Source organism: Protopterus annectens, chromosome 5.part0 (assembly GCF_019279795.1).
Source record: "Protopterus annectens isolate FY-2018-M chromosome 5.part0, PAN1.0, whole genome shotgun sequence".
Taxonomy (NCBI): domain Eukaryota; kingdom Metazoa; phylum Chordata; order Ceratodontiformes; family Protopteridae; genus Protopterus; species Protopterus annectens.
In genome coordinates, this window is record NC_056735.1 from 1,725,202,558 (window position 1) to 1,725,224,401 (window position 21,844).

Below are 21,844 nucleotides of genomic sequence, written 5' to 3' on the forward strand. Positions count from 1 at the left end.
AGGAAAGGCAGCATGAAAAGGAGATCCTGACTCTTCGCCAGAGTCATGGAGATAATGGGGAAGGGAGTAACTGTACCCCAGAAGTACAAAAGGCCAGTAAATTTCTTCCCAGTTTGCAGAGTGGGATTATTTTGATAGTTTCATTCATATGTTTTAGAGGGTATGTAAACAGTGTGATGTTGACCAAAGGCTCTGGGTACGGTTCCTGACCCCTTACTCCATGGTAAAGCTATAACTGTGTTGTCTAAACTTGCTGATCATGAATGTTTTGATTATACTGTTGTTAAGAACTGCTTGTTAGAATTTTTTAAGCTAATACCTGAAACTTATAGGAAAAAAGTTTTGTGAGCATACACACAAGACAGATGAAAGTGTGTGTGAATATGTTGCTGAACTGAGCACTTATTTTCATAGGTGGGTGAGTGGATGTCTGGTCACCACTTCTGAAGGGTTGACAGACATTTTGGTGAGGGAACTAGCCCTTAGCGCTTTGCCTGAGGACATGAGGATCTGGTTAGCTGACAGACAATGTGCTACTTCAGATGAGTTGGGGAAGAAGGGAGACCTATACCTAGCAAGCAGGGCATCCCTGGACAGGAAAGGGACCCCCAGTACTGCTCATGGGTCTAAAAGAACACATGGTAGGCAGCACAGACTGCCCCCAACAGAATCTGCCAGTAGCAGAGGAAGCCACTAGTCCAGGTACACATCCAGGACCTAGGCCTAAATTTTAAATGCAACCAGTGGGGCGATGTGGCATATAGATGTCCACAGAGGCAAGGTGGGGAACAAAAGGTGAGAGAGCCAGTAAGTGGGGAAGAACAAATGCCAGTAGTAGGTTGTCTTGAGACAACAGGGGTACCAAACTACCATCCTCCAGATGTCCTGATAGGGAAGGATTTTGATGAGGCAGTACCATATGTTTATGCAGTTAGAGACAAGCTTATGGGCCTGGTAGCATGGGGGAGACCCAGACAGACCGCATACTTGCAACCAGGACTGGTGAGGTAGTTACTTCAGAGAGGGAGCTACTCTGTAGCAGTGAGACTGAAGGTGAGCCACAGCTGGTTGTGGGTACTGATGTTCCATTGGACAGAGTGACTGCAAAGGTAGAGGTGAGTAGTAGTACCCAGGCTGACAGTGAGGCACCACTGTCAGAGGATGCCAGACTTCCTGTGGAAGGGGAGCTGGGAAGGGTTACAAAGAAAGAGTTGAGACAGGCTCAGCTTTCAGACCCTACATTGCAAGGCCTGAGGCAGGTAGCTAGTGAAGGAGATGATTCTCAAGGGAAGGGGGAATCTGTATACTAGGACAAAGGGTTACTGTATAGAGAGTGGACCCATGAAGGAGGGCTAGAAGGTGAGAGGGTACAGCAGTTGGTAGTGCCTAGAGCCTACCATCTGCTGCTTCTAGCTATAGCACATGATATTCCTGTTGCAGGTCATGTGGGCATAAAACATAAAAAGAGATATATTATGCAGAACGTCTATTGGCCTGGAATTTCCAGAGATGTAACAGGGTACTGCAGGACCTGTGGGCAGTGTCAAAAGGTAGACAAGACAGGAGACAAGGTGAGAGCTCCTTTGATGCCTTTGCCTCTGATTGAAAAGCCATTTCAGAAGGTAGCTATGGATATTGTGGGGCCTCTGAGTACCCCAAGTTCCATAGGGAAAAAGTATATCCTAGTGGTAGTGGATTATGCTACACAATACCCTGAGGCAGTGGCTCTGTCCTCCATTAAGACAGAAAAGGTGGCAAATGCTTTGTTAGAGATTTTCAGCAGGGTAGGTTTCCCAAAAGAAATACTGACTGACAGAGGTGCCAATTTCATGTCAGACCTGCTGGCTTGTCTGTGGAAGTACTGTGGGGTGAAGCACCTGAAGACCACCCCCTACCATCCCCAAACTAATGGTCTTGTTGAGAGGTTAAACTCTATAATCAAGTCCATGCTACGGGCATTTGCAGGCCAGTTTAAGAGGGAGTGGGACAAATATTTGCCCCATCTGTTGTTTGCTTACAGAGAGGTTCCCTGGGAATCCACAGGTTTTTCACCCTTTGAGTTGCTGTATGGGCATAGGGTGAGGGGACCTGTAGATTTAATTCAAGATGAGTGGAAAGGTGAGTGTGAACCTCACAAGGAGTCTGTTGTGGCATATGTCCTAAACCTCAGGACAAGCCTCAGGGAATTCATGGGCTTGGCCCAGGAAAACCTGGCAGAAGCCCAACAACAGAAAAAGGTCTGGTATGACGGGAATGCTCGAGCTAGAGAGTATGCTGTAGGGCAGCAGGTAATGATTCTCATTCCTGTCAGACACAACAAGCTGAAAGCAGCTTGGGAAGGACCCTACAAGGTGGTAATGAAGATAAGTGATGTTAACTACATGGTGGAACTGCTAGGCAGAAGGCAGGGGCACAAACTATACCATGTTAACATGAAACCTTACCATGATAGGGAGGCCCTTGTATTGAGTATTTGCAGTAGCTTGCAGAGGAGTCTGAGGGAGATCTGGTGACTGATTTCCTTCGTGAGGTTCGGGCAGACACCTCAGTGGAAGGGGTAGCAATGTCCCAGCAGCAATTTCCTACCCATGCTCGAGAAATCCGAGCAGTGTTACAGGAGTTTGGGGACATGTTCACTGGGAAACCTGGGTGCACCCACCTGGTGCAGCACCAGGTGGATACAGAACCCCAAAGGCCTATTAGGCAGGCCCCTTATAGGGTGCCTGAGAGAGTCAAACAGACTCTGAGGGAGGAGATATAGGAGATGTTGTAACAAGGGGTAATTCAAGAGTCCAACAGTCCCTGTGCCTCCCCAGTGATGCTGGTGCCAAAGGAGGATGGCAGCTCCAGGTTCTCTGTGGACTACAGGAAATTAAATAGTCACACAGAGTCAGATGCCTACCCCATGCCTAGGACAGATGAGGCCCTAGAGCAGCTGGGTGGGGCTAAGTATCTTACAACCATTGATCTTACCAAGGGTTACTGGCAGGTGCACTCTTCGAGTGCTAGAGAGAGGTCAGCCTTTGTGACTCCTTTTGGTTGTATGAGTTCACAAAAAATGCCGTTTGGGATGAAAAGTGCCCCAGCAACTTTCCAGAGGCTGGTAGATCATATCCTAGCAGGAGCAGGAGGGTTTGCCCTTGCTTATCTAGATGATATCGCCATCTACAGCCATTCATGGAAAGAGCACCATCAACATTTCAGGGAGGTGCTGGGCAGACTACAGAGGGCAGGGTTAACCATTAAGCCCAGCAAATGTCAGGTGGGTATGGCAGAGGTCTCCTACCTACCTGGGACATAGAGTAAGGAGTGGTAAAATCAGGCCAGAACATGCCAAAGTGGAAGCCATTCAGGCATGGCCTGCACCTGTTAACAAAAAGCAGGTGAGGGCATTGTTAGGACCAGCAGGGTACTTCAGAAAGTTTGTCCCCAGTTATAGTACCATAGCTGCTCCCCTCACAGACCTGACAAGGAAGAACAAGGCAGATAAGGTAGTGTGGACCCCAGCATGTGATCAGACATTCCAGGAGATTAAGGAGGCTTTGGAAGGACCCCCTGTGTTAGCCAGTCCAGATTACAGCAAAGAATTTGTTGTGCAGGTGGATGCTTTGAACCATGGGGTGGGGGCTGTACTTAGCCAGATTTCTTCAGAGGGATAAGAGCACAAAGTGGTTTATCTCAGTTATAGGCTCCAATCCAGGGAGGAATGCTATGCAGCTTTAGAAAAGGAATGTCTAGCCACAGTGTGGGCACTGCAGAAACTTCAGCCTTATCTCTATGGAACAAAATTCACTATAGTGACAGATCACAATTCCCTAACATGGTTAAATAGAGCCAGCCATCAAAATGCCAAGTTGCTAAGATGGAGCCTAGGGTTGCAAGCATATGATATGTCAGTGCAGCACCACTGTGGGATTAGCAATGCCAACACAGATGGGCTCTCAAGACAGTGAATGGGGTAAGGTATATTCAAATAGACCTAACCCTCTCAAGCAACATTTCTCAAGGGTCACTTGAAAAATTAGCTTGAGTTCTCCGGGGGGGTGGGGGGGATGTGTAAATAGTAAATATAGGTGAAGGCTGCCACCTAGTCAGATAGAATTTTATAGATAATTCTGTCATTTGTAAATATTAATGTAAGCCACATGCTTGTTCTGTTTGCTCAAGATTGAACTTCAAAAATGTAACCACACTGCACTCTGCTGGAGGAAAGCTGATAAGTCAAGCAGGATATAATTGGGTTCCTATTACTAGATCGAAAAACCATAATCGCAAATATGAAAAGAGTGACATGTATTATGCGAAATACGGAAACACCGAATGTCCAAAACAGCGAAAATTTAAATGTCGAAGTGTAATGGTTGGCCCGTCTCTGGTATACCTCCGTAAGGTAAGTGTGCGATAGATAGGACTTTATGGTTAGGATGTGGGTTAAGGTAAGTGAATAGATAGGTAATGTATGTAAGATTTACTATAGTGTTAGAAGCAGGGTTTTATTTAACTGTATTTATGTGTATTATTTATTTTATTTGGGTGTATGTCTGTAGGGGAAGTGTGCGGTTGTTATGGACCTTAGGGTTAGGGAGGGGTTAAGGATAGTGCATAGATAGTTGTGTATGTGGGGTTTAGTGTAGTGTTGGAAGTAGGGTTTTGTTAAATGTATGTATGTGTATTTTTTTTTTTGGGGGGGTGTATGTCTGTAGGGGACGTGTGTGGTAGTTACGAACCTTAGGGTTAGGGAGGGGTTAAGGACAGTGCATAGTTAGTTGTGTATGTGGGGTTTAGTGTAGGGTTAGAAGTAGGGTTTTGGTGCTTTACTTTAGGTTAGAAGTAGGGTTTGGTTAGTGTATGTATGTGGTTTATTTATTTTGTTTAGGTAGGTAGTATGTAGCGGGTGGTGGGGTTGGCCAGCTATGACAGTTTGATATTTTATTTTTCGCTGTTTAGTGCTTTCGGGATTTTCGTGGTTCACGTTATAGGTGTCGAGATTTAGGTATTTGTGTAAAGGATTTTTCAATTTGCTACTAAAGACCCGTATAATATTTTGATCTAAAACCCGGAGCCGAGATGTCTGGATGAAGGAATTCTGGCTATTGTTTTGAGACCAGAGTTAATTGCTAGAATTTGCATGTATAATGCCTTTTATTGATCTGGCTTCCTGACCAGCTGCAAGATCAAAGGGGCTATTAACCTCTGAATTTCTGTTAGCCTGGGAAAACCAGAAAATTGTTAAGAATGATGTAATGTGAAGTAGCACTGTGTTATCAATTTAAAGAGAGGGAATCAGAGAACATTTTAGCATATGCCTTGACAACATCCAACTCACCAGCACTCTGCCTGAGTTCTATACGTAAGTTTATTTTAGAACTGTGTTTTTTCTTAGATATAGCTAAGAGCTAGGAAGATTAGATTATTCTTTTCTGTATTGATGTCAGAACTTTTCTGCTTTATTATTTTAAGTATTTCTCTGTGATCTCTGAACTCTTGACAAGCACCGTGTAGTAAGAAGTATTGCCTTGTGTTTTTATTATTTATTATTAAATATTTTTAAACCTTTCAGCTGTGGCTGTTTTGTGTACAGATAATTTAAGCTCTAAGAGTACATTGCATGTATTTAGTGATATTGTGCAAGGCCCCTCCAATAACCTTGCTGTTCTGTCACACTTACCATTTGGATAATAATATTGCACAGTATAATTCGACACCCCTTCATAAGGGCCTTTTACTTGCTGGTAAATATCAGTGGGTAGTAGCAAGTGGTACTACCATATAGTCCGGGTAAAAAGGGCACAGCTGGAGAACCTGTGCCAGCCTTCCCCAGGAGTGTCTGTGTGGTTGTATGTAACTCGTACCTCAAAGTGTGTGTGTGTCAGCTACTTGGGTAGGGACACAAAGCACTGGTTGGACAGAGAGGGTGCTGGAGGTTTTAGCTTGCCCAGTAGGCTGAGATCTGGACCCTATAGCTGTGCCAGTGGGGAGTCTTATTGGGGACCTGGAGAGAAAGGGAGAAACTAGCCCCAGACTGACTGTGATCTCTGTCTGCTCTTAAGGGAAACTGTGCTTTACTGTTTGTGTATTTGTTATCCTTTCCCTATATGGTCACCCCTCACTGGTGTTAGTGGTGAGGATTGAGGCTCCTTGATTGCTGGACCATTGCACAGGATTTACAAGGTGAAGAAACAGGTGGTCTGAATGGGGGATTCATTCATTCTTTATGGACCTCTGGAATTCCAAACAATGTTCCTATCTTAGGTTTGTCAGTTAAACACGAATTATAAACTTCAAAGTCAATAAGGCAATTCATCAAATTATCATACAAAAAACTTGTATTTGTTTAAAACATTTCTGTATGTCACTAAAACACACTTCTTTATATTCATGTTCATTGTTCAATAGTTTCAACATACAGCTCTTATATTGGTTTGCATTCATTACTGCTAACCCCCCTCCTATGTCACTCTTCATAATTCTGAGGTTCTTGTTATTCATCTCTAACAAACCTTTCATTTCTTCTGTACTTAATTTGTAGTATCTAGAATGTTTACCATTATTTAAAATGCCTTTAATTTCACCTTTGCATATTTTCTCAAACACTTTTAAGGTGTTTGACAACAAATGATTATAACAAGAAGGTTTAGCATATTTAGAAACACCTGTTTGCACATTTTTCAAAATAAAATTTAAGTTCAGCCTCCGAGTGTACTGTTTTAATTATATCAAAGTTCGGACAGTGTCTGCCCTTTTAGTGGGCACAAAATGAAGCCCCAGAGTAAGCACTCATTTATGCACTGAATTTAAATCAAAGTCAGACAAATTAATAATACTAAAGTCATTGTTTTCATACCGGTTTAATTGTCCGTTGATGGCCCTGATGTCGTCTGGTCCCTCATCCTCATAGCCCTTGTCTTTACTCCCCCTAGTCTCTTTGACTGGTAAAACAGTTTTTGGTCTGGCTTCTCCAACTCCATTTAGAAATGCATCCGTATTCACAAAACAACAGTCAGTATCAGTTGTTAGTTCCGCCTTAGTAGCACCTGCTCCATCCATTCTGGTAGTTGTATTTCAAGACTTATTGCTGTTGCCAGTCTGGAAGTTCCGCCCCCATGGAATTGAACCTGTAGATTGGCTCACAGAACTGTCAATCAACTTGTCTGAGTTTGTAACTAAATTAAAACTCAGAAGGTCTGATGAAGTGGTTTATCCATGAAAGCGCTTACCAATTTTATAAAAAGTTTATATCTTGAATAAAACGTTTTTCTGCCAATATTTACTTGGTTTCATTTTACTTTAAATTTTTACAAGTGTGTTTTTCGGGTTTATTATATATAAATTAAAACTCTTGCATGTCCTTCCTGCATTCACTTGAGTTTCCTCTGGGTGGTCTGGTTTCCTCCCATATTCCAAAAAACATGCAGTAGGTGGATTGGACACTCTAAACTGGCCATAGGTGTGAGTGTGTGTATGTGTGCTTGTGTGTGTGTGTGTGTGTGTGTGTGTGTGTGTGTGTGTGTGTGTGTGCGTGTGTGTGTGTGTGTGTATGTGAGAGAGTATGTGGTGTAGAAGAACTATGAAAGCAAGGCTAGCCACCCAGTGGTGTAAATCTTGGCTCTAGATGATTGTCAGTGTTGCAGTGACATCCCAACTCCATGGGAGAAAGGTGTTGTGGATAAATGGATACTCTCGGTTACTGGTCTAGAATCTCCTCATTGTCCTCTACCTCTCCCTCTTCTTCCTTCTACCTATCCTAAACATTCTCTCTCACCTCTTAATACTAATATTAATACTAATACTCCATTTCCTCCTTTTTTCTCTTTCAATAAAGTTCATTTCCAATTATAAACAGATGAATATCCAAGACCAAGATACAGGTGCAGTGGTAAATAATAGTAGAACTTCAAACAAAGTAAAATTACCATCCCAACATGGCAGCCCTAACACACTCTCTTCATTTATGTAAAACAAAGTAAGTGCTTTCACGATAATCCAAATCACTTCTTCAGACTGACATAGTAAAAAAACTCCAAGTAATTTAAAACAGCCACATCTGTTAAGTGCTTAAAGATAATATTACATAAATATATATATATATATATATATATATATATATATATATATATATTTATAAAAAATATATAATTAAAAATGTATGTAATAATGTGGGGCAAATATGCATAAAACACAAGCAAATAAAACTCTATAAAAACATAATTATATAGAATGACTGTTACTTCTGAAATTTGTTATATTTAACACATTAATAATGTTCAGTGTCTTAATGGTCATGCTTTTAAAAATGGTTTCAGGGACAACATACCATTTAAACCATGTGGTTTATCAGCATTAAAATAGAGTATCCATTTCTGTTCAGCCATCTCTGTTGAATTTTTAATATCTCCCCCTCTTATCCCATCTTCTACAATTTCTAATACCAAGAACTTAAAAACATGATCATTTCCCTCCTTTAAAACATGTTGTGCCAAGGCATTAGTCTCATTGGCATTCTTGATATCCCTATATTGCTTTAAAATTCTTTCTTTGAGGGAACGATTCTTCTTGCCTATGCAAAAAACGTAGCATGCTCGACAAAAACTAAAAATATTATATTTCTAGTCTTACAATCACATAAAAATTGAGTTCTATTTTAAAATTCACATATGGGTGTGTAAAATAAGCTCCAGTATATATATAATGACATGCTGTACAATTTCTACAGGTATATGTACCCGCCCTGCTAGATTCAACAACATTCATATGTCCATATGATCTATAACATAAATGTCTTTTTAAAGACATTATTCCTGAAGGAAAAGTGAGGTACATCACCTATTAACACCTTTTAATTCTTCAATGGTAGTTAAAATATTTTATTTTATTTTTATTTTTATTTTACATTTGTTGACCGGGCTGGTCCAACTGGATATATGCCCATTTTCAGTGGAGACCTGGGGAGAAAAGCTCCACAAGCAGAGTAATATTTATAAAAACACAGGTAAATTGCAATGTTTTGGCAATCATTACATTTCTTTGCATATAATTTATTAATAAGGAAAAAAAATAAAAATACTTGTAGTACATTGCTATGAATATTTATACAAAATATGTGCAATGACACTATTAAACTCTAAAGTCACACACACATTATTGTTAGTAGATAAGTAAACAAGCTTATACAGGTAGGGAGATTAGTGTCTAGGGGCAAAGTAGATAGTCAGTCTGGGTTAGCACAGGGGCATAACCAATGTGATTTAAGGTAAGGTTTCAGTTTGCTTTTAAATAGGGTAACTGAGGAAAGAGAAGTTATGTGATTAGGGAGGGTGTTCTAGGTTTTACCCACTGTATTAGAGAACAAAGAGTCTTCAGCCAAACTGTTGGTTTTACCTATTTGTACCAGTAGTTTGTTTGATGATTGCAGGGTCTTGAGATTATTGTAGGGGGTGATAAGGTTAGTGAGTATTGGCGTATTTGTTGGTTGATAGAGGATCTTATGGGCAACTATTGGTTGGTTCAATAGTATTAGATTTGACAACTCTAACCATCCTAGTTGATTAAGATTGTTACAATGATGGGTTCTATAGGTTGACCCAGTTGCAAATCTGGCAATATTGTTGTAGGAGATAGCCAGCTTGTTCAGATTGCTTTTATACAGTTTAGTATAAATAGGGGATGCATATAGTAGGATTGAGATTAAGTGGGTACGGGCAATAGTGGTTCTGGCTAGTGGAGTCAGAAAGGGTTTGATCCTGTAGAGGGAACCTAATTTTTTGTTTACTGTTTTTATAGTGTTGTTGATGTGAGGCTCAACGGTGAGGTTATTATCAATTAGTACCCCGAGTAGTTTAGTGGTAGGATCAGGAGATATGATAGTTTCATTGCTAGATGTAACAGTAAAGTCCAGTGGGGTGGCCCTATGAGTGGGAGTGAATAGTAGCATTTTAGTTTTTTTGGGATCAAGATGAGACATCTGTGTAGAAGCCAATTCTCTAGTTTGCTAAAGATGTTTTGGGTTAGGGACTGAAGTTCGGATGGAGAAGCGGCTGAGCATATTAGTGTGGAATCATCTGCATATTGGATAGAGGTAGCTTGTGGTATTACAGAATATAGGTCATTTGTAAAGATAGAGAAGAGGAGATGACCCAATATGAAGCCTTGAGGGACACCAAGGGCAACTGGGAGGTGGGAAGACAAGTTATTTTTCCATAGCACAGCCTGTTGCCTATTTAAGTAGGACTGAAACCACTGTATAGCAAGTGCATCCAATGACAGGTTTTTGAGTATGTTTATGAGGAGCTGATAGTTAACCATGTCAAAGGATTTTGACAGATCAATAAAGAAGGCAAGGATAGAGTTTCATTATTGCAGTTTTTATTAATAGTTTCAATTGTTTTTTATAATATTAGAACATGTATTTATGTCACTAGACTATGACAATGGAACCCTAAGAGTGTTATCCATCCTTATTTTTCTTGTTCTACCTCTTCACCAGTCATGCCTGTTTAACAAGGTTTACATTTACCCTGTCTCTCTTTCTGTGCATTAATAATACACATATCAATTTCTTTTTCTCTATAACCTCGAATCAAGAAATATTGTTTGAGAGATTGGATAGCCTGTTCTAATTGAACGTCATTGTTATGTAACATCATGATTCTGAAAACTCAGCATATAACCCATATAGCTAAGGCTGCTGCAGCAGCAGTCATTCAAACACCTACTGTTATGGTAAGTTTACTTAAACAACTATACTTTTGTATAAGCTGAGATGAAATCACTCTGATGCACAGCTAATAACCCTAATCAATTTTATGAAGTCCCTGTAAGATACAATGCCGTTCTTAATCCAGGTGAACCCTGTACAAATCCATGAAACTAAATAAAAAATGTGAGATATTAAACATTAATGAAGAATTATGTGTGAGTAATTCTTATAGAAATATAATGAGATGGAGAATACCACATAGCACAAAGGAAGAAACATGACACATATTACAAACCAAGATATAATGGGATGAGATGTTTGTAGTTGAAATGAAAGATGTATGAAGGCCTGCAGAAATTGCTATGCATGCATGAATGAGACATTTTAACTGTGATGATGAGTTAGAGAAGGTCAGAATCGAGAATTTGTCATGCAAATAAAAAGACGGGTTCAATATAAAACATTTCAAAAGAGAAAGAAAAGGAATGTTTTAAAAGCATAAATAAATGCCATATGCTAGCAACAAAAGGTATAATTATTAAGAGCTATATTTATCCTGTAGAAATAAGCAATGATTGTCTACATTAGCATTTTCAAAGCAATTAAAATAATGTTATTTCTCTGTGGCCAGTGTATAATTTCTATCAACGAGTAATGCATCCTGAGAGAATTTCAACATACTCTGTAGTTATATTATTTTCAGAATATGATGTTATGATGTTATGTATGTAATTAGAGGCTCTTATTTAACCAGAGAGCTTAATGTGCTTCTTTCAGATCACGTTAATGGACACTGCACAAGTCCAACATCTCAGCCCTGTAGCTCTGGCAAACGTCTTTCCAGCGCAGATGCAACTAAAGTAAATCGTCGAGCTCCAGGAAGGCCTCCATTTCGGAAAGCACAGTCTGCAGCATGCATGGAAATATCCCTCCCTGTCACAACAGAAGGTGTGTGCCTGTATGTTTTTTATGATTTTTTGTTATAAATCAAAATATTTCAATGTTTGTTTAAAACCTATACATTTTAATGGAACTAAATATATTTAACCACAGAGAAACCTAGCACTAAACATATATTCATCCTTTTTTCATGTTTATCAGTTTGTTATATGTGAGCATGTCATATTTTAAGAGAAGATATACTAACTCCTGTTATTACACAGTTAATCCTGCATTATGTTAATATTTTTGCATGCACTCATTTTTGTATTTTTTGGATAATTTAAGCTTTTACATTGAACTTGCAGTAGAGAATTAACCCCAGAAAATATTCAAGTCAGGTTTTAACATTTGCATCATTAATCTGCTTTTCTGTTTTACAGGTACACGTTTCCTTTATTAAGACCGTCCTGTAGTTAATGGTATAATTTTTGACCTAAGTTTTAAACTCATGAAACATCTTTCTGAACATGAAAATATTTATTCATCCTAACTTTCAGTAACTATAGTTTTAAAGTTTTATTTTTAGACAGATGCATTCTTTATAGCAGCTCTTAACTCTTGTGCAATATATTTGTTTCTTGTTAAAATCAACAAAAGAAAAAAACCATCCACAAGCTGCATGGTAAAATACCATCATTCTTGGAATTAAAGCAATGATGAATGCTGTTTAACATAAGGAAAGGCTATTCCATGAAATGCATCTTAAGGCATTGCTGAAACCAATGACAGTCACTCATATTTTCATGAGGTATGGCATGATTTTATATTGCAGAAATGAGGAACTCATTAGTGGCAGAGTTCAACAAACACATATGTTAGTATATTAAACTTCTAGCATTACTTCTTAAGTTCACAAGAAAGTGCAATTCATGCAGATTATTTTCTACTGGTTAACAAAATATGCTTGAAACTAGTTTTACATCAGCATCAGTTTTGTTGTAAATTACTCACTGCTTCCAGAAAGAGCACACAGTATGAATTGTACAAAATATGCCATATATTAGAAACAGAAATACATTATTGAGGAACAAAGGCTACTCAGCTGAAATACAGGAAATATTGAATCAAAAAAGTACCACTGTAGATACATATGAAGTCAGAGAAACCTCAGGAAAGAGATCTGTAATAATTAAACTAGACAAAGTTAAGAAAAGCAGTCACAAAAGCAAAGACCCAGCAAACCAGGCTAAGAATATGCAAGAAGTAAGTTAATATAGAGGATTTTGATTGGGTTATTAGTCATAAACCAGTTTCTTATGTGCTGCAGAAATGGGTTCCAAGAAGTTCTCCTCAAGATCCTGAAGAGGCAAATCTTAGAATTTGTTTTGGGAACTCTTAAGCAGTATGATTTGTGTTGGGTGACGTGATAATAATTCTTTGTAATACATAGGGAGAGTTAGTTGCCCAGTTTACTACAGTCAAAGAAAAAGTGTACGAATGCAATGTGCTTTATAGATTTGAAAGCTTTAACATGCTTAATGATGCTGTACAGACAGAGGCCAGAAGCAAAGCTCACCTCCCATCAACCAGCACCTTTAAAAGCTATTAGAAACGTCACTCTGTCACACTTTTGCTTTTATTTATTTATTTGGGTGGGCTTTCAAAGCCATAGAAGGTTTCCCTGATACAGTTCTATGGTGGCTGCTATTTCTGTAGCTGTATAAGCCTTGGAAATATTAAGGCGCTGGATTATGGACCTTTCTTATCGAAGCTTGTTATACTTAGAGTCGTGTACCCGAAAAGCACCTAACTTCTCTTTTTGCAGGTTTATGTTCTATGTTTTGCAAGTAAATTATACAGAGAAGACATTTTTTAATGAGAAAGGAGAGCTGTAAAAAGCAACAATGAAAAACAAATTATTGCATGTTTGCATTTCCTCTGTATTTTCAAGAGAATAACAGAATGTTACTTTACTATAGAAAAAAATCATTCTATATTTACATGATTTACTCCATGCTTGCTCACAGGTGAAATGGATCCTTAAGAACTTTTAGGACTTAAGGTGCACAGTACAATGAAGTATAATATACTTCATCTCAGCCTTTTACAATACATGGAGATAGACCTAGAGACTTTCATAGATTACATTCATAAAGGGAAAACACTGGAATCAAAGACTAGAGACATATTTCAACATTCACATCAAACACTGGAAGACAAGAGATTTTAAAACCATTAATAATCATGAAACCAAGGCAGAAGAAGGAAATTATACATCTGTAAGTCAAATCTCTGTAGTGGGAAAATAAAACAATTACTTATGGGAAAGGATAGAAAATACATGGACACAACTAGAGCATGTTGTCAAACGTAGCCAGGCTCCATAGTTGAAAGACTGTCTTGGATAATCTCAATACATTTGACTGGATAAGAAATGTAGCAAAGCAGGAGGCATTGAAGCATTATTTAGCTTGATTTTTATTGAATAGTAAATATTTTCATACAAAAATACAAATAATTAATTTAGTTTATCAACTAATTAGGATGAGTGGTGAAAAGTTAGCAAACAGAAAGCGGAAGACCATTCTAAACAGAGTATCTTCTGCAGGTAGAGAATTGGTCACTTTGACTCATCTTTAATTTTGTTCATTATAAGAGAAAGCTGCAAGAAACTGTCCTTTCTTTGGATGTCACAGGAATATATTACATTACCCATATTAAAGGGTAATGGAGCAGAGGAATGTATTACATTACCCATATTAAAGGGTGATGGAGCGCAGGAAATGTATTACATTACCCATATTAAAGGATGTTAGAGTGCAGGAATATATTACATTACCCATATTAAAGGGTGATGGAGCAGAGGAATGTATTACATTACCCATATTAAAGGGTGATGGAGTGCAGAAAATATATTACATTACCCATATTAAAGGATGATGGAGTGCAGGAAAATATTACATTACCGATATTAAAGGGTGATGGATTGCAGGAATATATTACATTAGCCATATTAAAGGGTGATGGAGCGGAGGAATGTATTACATTACCCATATTAAAGGGTGATGGAGTGCAGGAAATATATTACATTACCCATATTAAAGGATGATGGAGTGCAGGAATATATTACATCACCGATATTAAAGGGTGATGGATTGCAGGAATATATTACATTAGCCATATTAAAGGGTGATGGAGCGGAGGAATGTATTACATTACCCATATTAAAGGGTGATGGAGTGCAGGAAATATATTACATTACCCATATTAAAGGATGATGGAGTGCAGGAATATATTACATTACCGATATTAAAGGGTGATGGATTGCAGGAATATATTACATTACCCATATTAAAGGGTGATGGATTGCAGGAATATATTACATTAGCCATATTAAAGGGTGATGGAGCGGAGGAATGTATTACATTACCCATATTAAAGAGTGATGGAGTGCAGGAAATATATTACATTACCCATATTAAAGGATGATGGAGTGCAGGAATATATTACATTACCAATATTAAAGGGTGATGGATTGCAGGAATATATTACATTACCCATATTAAAGGGTGATGGATTGCAGGAATATATTTCATTACCCATATTAAAGGGTGATGGATTGCAGGAATATATTTCATTACCCATATTAAAGGGTGATGGAGCGCAGGAATATATTACATTACCCATATTAAAGGGTTGATGGAGTGAAAGGAATATATTACGTTACCCATATTAAAGGGTGATGGTGTGCAGGAATATATTTAATTACCCATATTAAAGGGTGATGGATTGCAGGAATATATTACATTACCCATATCAAAGGGTTGATGGAGTGCAGAAATATATTACATTACCCATATTAAAGGGTGATGGTGTGCAGGAATATATTACGTTACCCATATTAAAGGGTGATGGTGTGCAGGAATATATTACATTACCCATATTAAAGGGTTGATGGAGTGAAAGGAATATATTACGTTACCCATATTAAAGGGTGATGGATTGCAGGAATATATTACATTACCCATATTAAAGGGTTGATGGAGTGCAGAAATATATTACATTACCCATATTAAAGGGTGATGGTGTGCAGGAATATATTACATTACCCATATTAAAGGGTTGATGGAGTGCAGAAATATATTACATTACCCATATTAAAGGGTGATGGTGTGCAGGAATATATTACGTTACCCATATTAAAGGGTGATGGTGTGCAGGAATATATTACATTACCCATATTAAAGGATGATGGAGCGCAGGAATATATTTCATTACCCATATTAAAGGGTGATGGAGCGCAGGAATATATTACATTACCCATATTAAAGGGTTGATGGAGTGAAAGGAATATATTACGTTACCCATATTAAAGGGTGATGGTGTGCAGGAATATATTTCATTACCCATATTAAAGGGTGATGGATTGCAGGAATATATTACATTACCCATATTAAAGGGTTGATGGAGTGCAGAAATATATTACATTACCCATATTAAAGGGTGATGGTGTGCAGGAATATATTACGTTACCCATATTAAAGGGTGATGGTGTGCAGGAATATATTTCATTACCCATATTAAAGGGTGATGGATTGCAGGAATATATTACATTACCCATATTAAAGGGTGATGGATTGCAGGAATATATTTCATTACCCATATTAAAGGGTGATGGATTGCAGGAATATATTACATTACCCATATTAAAGGGTTGATGGAGTGCAGGAATATATTACATTACCCATATTAAAGGGTGATGGTGTGCAGGAATATATTACGTTGCCCATATTAAAGGGTGATGGTGTGCAGGAATATATTACGTTGCCCATATTAAAGGGTGATGGAGTGCAGGAATATATTACATTACCCATATTAAAGGGTGATGGTGTGCAGGAATATATTACGTTGCCCATATTAAAGGGTGATGGTGTACAGGAATATATTACGTTGCCCATATTAAAGGGTGATGGAGTGCAGGAATATATTACATTACCCATATTAAAGGGTGATGGTGTGCAGGAATATATTACGTTACCCATATTAAAGGGTGATGGAGTGCAGGAATATATTACGTTACCCATATTAAAGGGTGATGGAGTGCAGGAATATATTACGTTACCCATATTAAAGGGTGATGGATTGCAGGAATATATTACATTACCCATATTAAAGGGTGATGGAGTGCAGGAATATATTACGTTACCCATATTAAAGGGTGATGGTGTGCAGGAATATATTACGTTGCCCATATTAAAGGGTGATGGAGTGCAGGAATATATTACATTACCCATATTAAAGGGTGATGGTGTGCAGGAATATATTACATTACCCATATTAAAGGGTGATGGTGTGCAGGAATATATTTCATTACCGATATTAAAGGGTGATGGTGTGCAGGAATATATTTCATTACCCATATTAAAGGGTGATGGATTGCAGGAATATATTACATTACCCATATTAAAGGGTGATGGTGTGCAGGAATATATTACGTTACCCATATTAAAGGGTGATGGTGTGCAGGAATATATTTCATTACCCATATTAAAGGGTGATGGTGTGCAGGAATATATTACGTTACCCATATTAAAGGGTGATGGTGTGCAGGAATATATTTCATTACCCATATTAAAGGGTGATGGAGTGGTAAAAGAAATCAGCAACTTGCAAACTGCAATACTAGTGAAATGTATGGCAGCTGGAAATCACTTCCAGAATTTTAGATGCAATGGGCAGCATAATAGTCTTAGGCACAAGGTTAATATGATGACAGGAATGCAGCGAAGCTGTGCTTGCCGAATGTAAATGACTTATAGCTTAGTACCATCAGTTTGTTATCAGCATAAGACGTAGATGAGAAGTACGCACTTCAAAAGTGTAAACCACACATGTGGCTCACTATTGTAAATGGGAAACGCTGGAGCACTGCCCAATAAACATGTATTATTATCTTTTAGGCAAGATATGTGCTTAGCAGCTGTAACTGATATGTGTGACTGTAATTAACAGCAATCCCAGATATATAGTTATTTTATTTTCCAATACAGGTACCCAGCAACATGCAGCTCAATGGGAAAGTACCAAACTAAGATGCACACATGCTGCCTAATTAAATATTTTTAGATGGAGCTCTCTTCAAGAATCACACTTTATCATTTAACATTAGTTTAGCAGATCAGAGAAAGGCAAGCTACTTTGAGCTGTTTCTAAGCCCTGGTTATTAATAACAAATGATGACAGCACCTGTGTGAAGTTATTAAAGATAAACTTAAGACAAACAGTGTGCGAAGGAGCAGGATAAACAAATGACATACCTAGAAGGAATAAGAGACACTTCCCCAAACATAACGAGTCAGAACTTATCATCCATCCATATGAGCTACTTCTAAAGTTTTGCAAGGAGAATTGTGTACATTTTTAAACACTGAATCTCCCCTTCCAGATTATGGGTATTAGAGTAGCGAAGAAAAAAATTTCAAAGGTCACAAATACAGCAGTGACAAATCTGTACAAGGATCCATATAAAAATCAATTAAAGAAGACTGACATATATGTCTTAAAAAAAACAAGAGGTGATACCATGGCTGAAACCTTATCTTAAGGATATATAGAACGTTTAGAATATTGGCATTGCCCATTGCGAGTAGGATGCAATAGTAGCTTTATCTAAAGCTACAGACAATGGATTGGGATAGCAACAGAGCAAACCATGATTCAGGATTCTGGAATGTTAGTGCAATTGTGATGGATTCTGTGAGGAAGGAGGGGATACCAGAAGGGAGTAGCATAGAAGAGGATATCCGATGAGACAATATGCCTTGACTAGGTAATTTAGGTGCAGTCATTTAGAAAGGAAATGTATGCAACTCACTTACAATGTTGGAGCATGTTTGGTGGCTGCACTTTCTATTGTGTCTGAAAATTGGTAGCATTTGTGTATCGGAAATAAGGATGCATGCCAAGCTAATCAGTTTTATATATACTTAGCATCTTAAAGGATGTGTCCAGAATAATTGATAGTCACTATGATTCTGATGGTATATGCTTACTTACACTGATCACAGTTGATAGTTCAGGAGGGATAGCAGATGCTGTGACTGCTGACAATGCCTGTGGGAGGTGGTATGATACAGGTACAGATACAGTTGCTAACAAGCTGAAAGGAATGAAAGATGGGTATGGGACACCAGAGGAGGGTGGATTGAGAACACTGATTGCCAGTAAATGAGCAGGGTTTGAGCAGTCCCCTATTTGTTCTCAGGCTAGTGAATGTAAGCCAAACAATAAAAACAATCAGGAGTGAGACTAAGATCAGCAAAGAACTACCACAACAAAAAGAAGTTTGGTGCAGTCAAAGCTTAATATCTAGACCCGGGGGTGGGGGGGGGGTCAAGTTAATGGTAGTCTGTGTTGCCTACCTCTATTAACCAAGGCTCAGCAGAAAGTTGGTATGCAAAGTTCTGCAGATTCAGTTTTCCAGACCATTTGCTAGAAGCAGATGGGTTTAAAGATGCAGACCTCTACCTGCTTATGCAGCAGTGTAACAGAATATCGGGTAGGTCTCCAAATCATCAGTAGCCAATCCCTTAGTCCTGTAACAAGCATGGAAGGCAGTGAGGAGCTTGTTGTAGATGAACCAGATTCATGAATTCCTTTTTTAATTCCCCACACAGCTGACTATCCACTGCTCCATGAACCTTTTTTCACCCACTGGGTCCTCTGAACCTGTCTGTCCTCCCTCAGAATATCTCTGACCATGTTCAGGGCAGGTGAGAAGATTGTGGAATCCTGAGTCAGCATCATATTGCTACCAAAGGAATGGTTTCCCCCTTTGACTTAACCTTGTCCCCTGAGCATGTCAGTAATTTTCCAAGGGGTGGCATGCAATGGGTGCTGTGAGATATCATCCACTCGTCCCTGTGAGACTCAACCAGTGTTCGGCTTCCCCTCACCGTGCTTCCCCAGTCATCACAAGGGATCAACCACAGCAGTTTGCCTGAGTACATGTACCGTTCCCCTATTCCTTCACCCACATCCCAGCTAGCTTCTCCAGCACCAGAATAACTAATAATATTCAGGACTTCTGGATCTTAGCCAGGGCTTTGTCCCTGTGAGTCAAAGAGCCAGGTCAGGTAATGAATTTTTGCTGTAGCTTTTTGTTGTCTAACTGAAAAGAACTTAGTCAAATTTAGTAAAACACCACAACAGTTAATTCAAAACAGGGGAAAACTTATATGCTGATGCTCCAGGAGAACCTGCATGAAGACCTAGTGATGCTATCTGGATTCTTAGAACTTTCACATGGTTTTCTGGTTCACTGTTCAGTGTTTGGTGATTATCAAACTCAGAACCTCAACATAGAAATTAAATGTGCTTTGCAGCTGTGCTAAGAACTAAACATCTTATCAAACCAATAGTAAATAAGTGTTTTGAATATATTAAGACTAGAGAACTTCTTGATGTCTATAGGGAGCTCATTCTACAGTTTCTCAGCCCTGTGATAAAAAGAGCTTTTCTTAAATGAAGTGTGTCACACTAACATATTTACAAAAAATATATATATTTCTGGTACCTTGACTGTGCTGAATGAATTTCAGACACAAAGTGGCTGATAATACAGCATTATTTAAACATTTATATTCAAGAATGAGGCCCCCTCTAATCAATCTATAATGCAAGGAATACAAAGACAGGCATTCAAGTCAATTTCTATAACTATAATTCTTAACACCATCAGTCTGTCTCATAAAACACTTATGATTTCTGTCTGGTAAACACAGGCAGCACAATATTCTATATGCAGTCTTACTATAGCCTTGTAAAGGTGTATTAAAACTTTTTCATCATGGTTAGAGATAGTGTGTAGAGTGCCTATAACAACACAGCAGAACTTTTTTATTACAAATATTAAATTGTCTTCATATTCCAGTCTACAGTCCACCACCAGACCTCAGTTTTTAATTTTGCTTTCACGTGTTACAAAAATATTATCCAAGGCTTAAGGAAAAAAAGGATTATTTGGTCCAAAATGCAACACCTTTTTTAACTGGCAGTGAAGACCATGTTCTTATTTAAAGACCGTAAGTGAATGGTATACAGGAAGCCCTGTAACTTGATAGTTAACAGAGTTAATAATCACCCCAGTTTTAATATCATCTGCACACTTGGTGTCTGAAATTTTATTTTGAGTTGGGAATTCAGACATAAACAGATTGAATAACAAATGTCCAAGAACAAACCCTGATAGACTCCTGTTACATCCTTTCTTTAGAAATATTGTCTTCAGTTTTCGTGTTCTCCCAGTCAGCCAGCTAACAGCCTACTTTATTATATATTAGTTGATGCTAAATTTAAATAAGGTCATCTTAATTTCTGCATGGAGAACAGAGGCAAATGCCTTTACCATATCCAAGTAGATTACATCAAACGATAAAGCAGCATCAACTGATTTCCAGATATTATAATTAAAACTTAACAGGTTAGTTAGTCAGATAATATTTCCCTTGAGTAAACCGATGCTGAAAATATCCAGGGTTGAACATGGCTCTTCTTTCATTAATGAGCATAAAATTCTTTAAAAACTTTTGCCAATAATGCATGTAAAACTTTATAAGGCAATAAATATCTAATGTGCAAATTTTACTGTCTTTCTAAAAAGGAAATATGACAGCTGTTTTCCATATCTGTGGAAGAAAAGCTTACATACAAACGAAACTGATATAACCAGCATAGACACGATTCTAGTGCTTTAGAAATTTTAGAAATAACTGCATAGCCCATCTGGACCAGCTGCTGAGTACGGTTTAATTGTACATAGTGCAGAACCACTATATCCTGGTTTATAACTGGTCAGATATAACTGTGGTTGTTAAAAATAAACTGGACAAGGTGGAGCTGTTATTTGACAAGGTAGAAAACGTATCTGCAAATATATCTACCAACTGAGATGCATCTGTGAATATTACACCATCCTTGGTAACACTAATGTTTGACAGAAAAAAATCCACCCTATAACTCATTCGGCACCTAAAGTGAGCCTTTTTGTTACCAGTGGTATAGGTTGCTAAATTATATTCATATTTCCTTCTAGCAGATCTTAGGAAATACCAGATCTGTTATATATTATCAGGAATTATCTTGAACCTCTGCCTGTCGAGTTTACCAATCCACCATTCTTTTCACCCTCAGTTATACCATATCATATCATATCCTTGGAAAGAATATTTCACCGGAATTGCAGTAAAAACTTTTAAATCACAACTA

General features: G+C 38.2%; 1 protein-coding gene across 5 annotated transcripts in view; it reads left to right on the forward strand.

The window, feature by feature from the left end:
- Positions 1-21,844, forward strand: part of STXBP5L (syntaxin binding protein 5L) — a 4,174,867-nt gene that overhangs the window by 3,842,046 nt on the left and 310,977 nt on the right. For all 5 annotated transcript variants that reach the window (XM_044071514.1, XM_044071515.1, XM_044071517.1 and 2 more), the window contains one exon: positions 11,474-11,644. In XM_044071514.1, the coding sequence (XP_043927449.1) occupies positions 11,474-11,644 (171 nt within the window). The remainder of the gene's footprint in view (positions 1-11,473; positions 11,645-21,844) is intronic.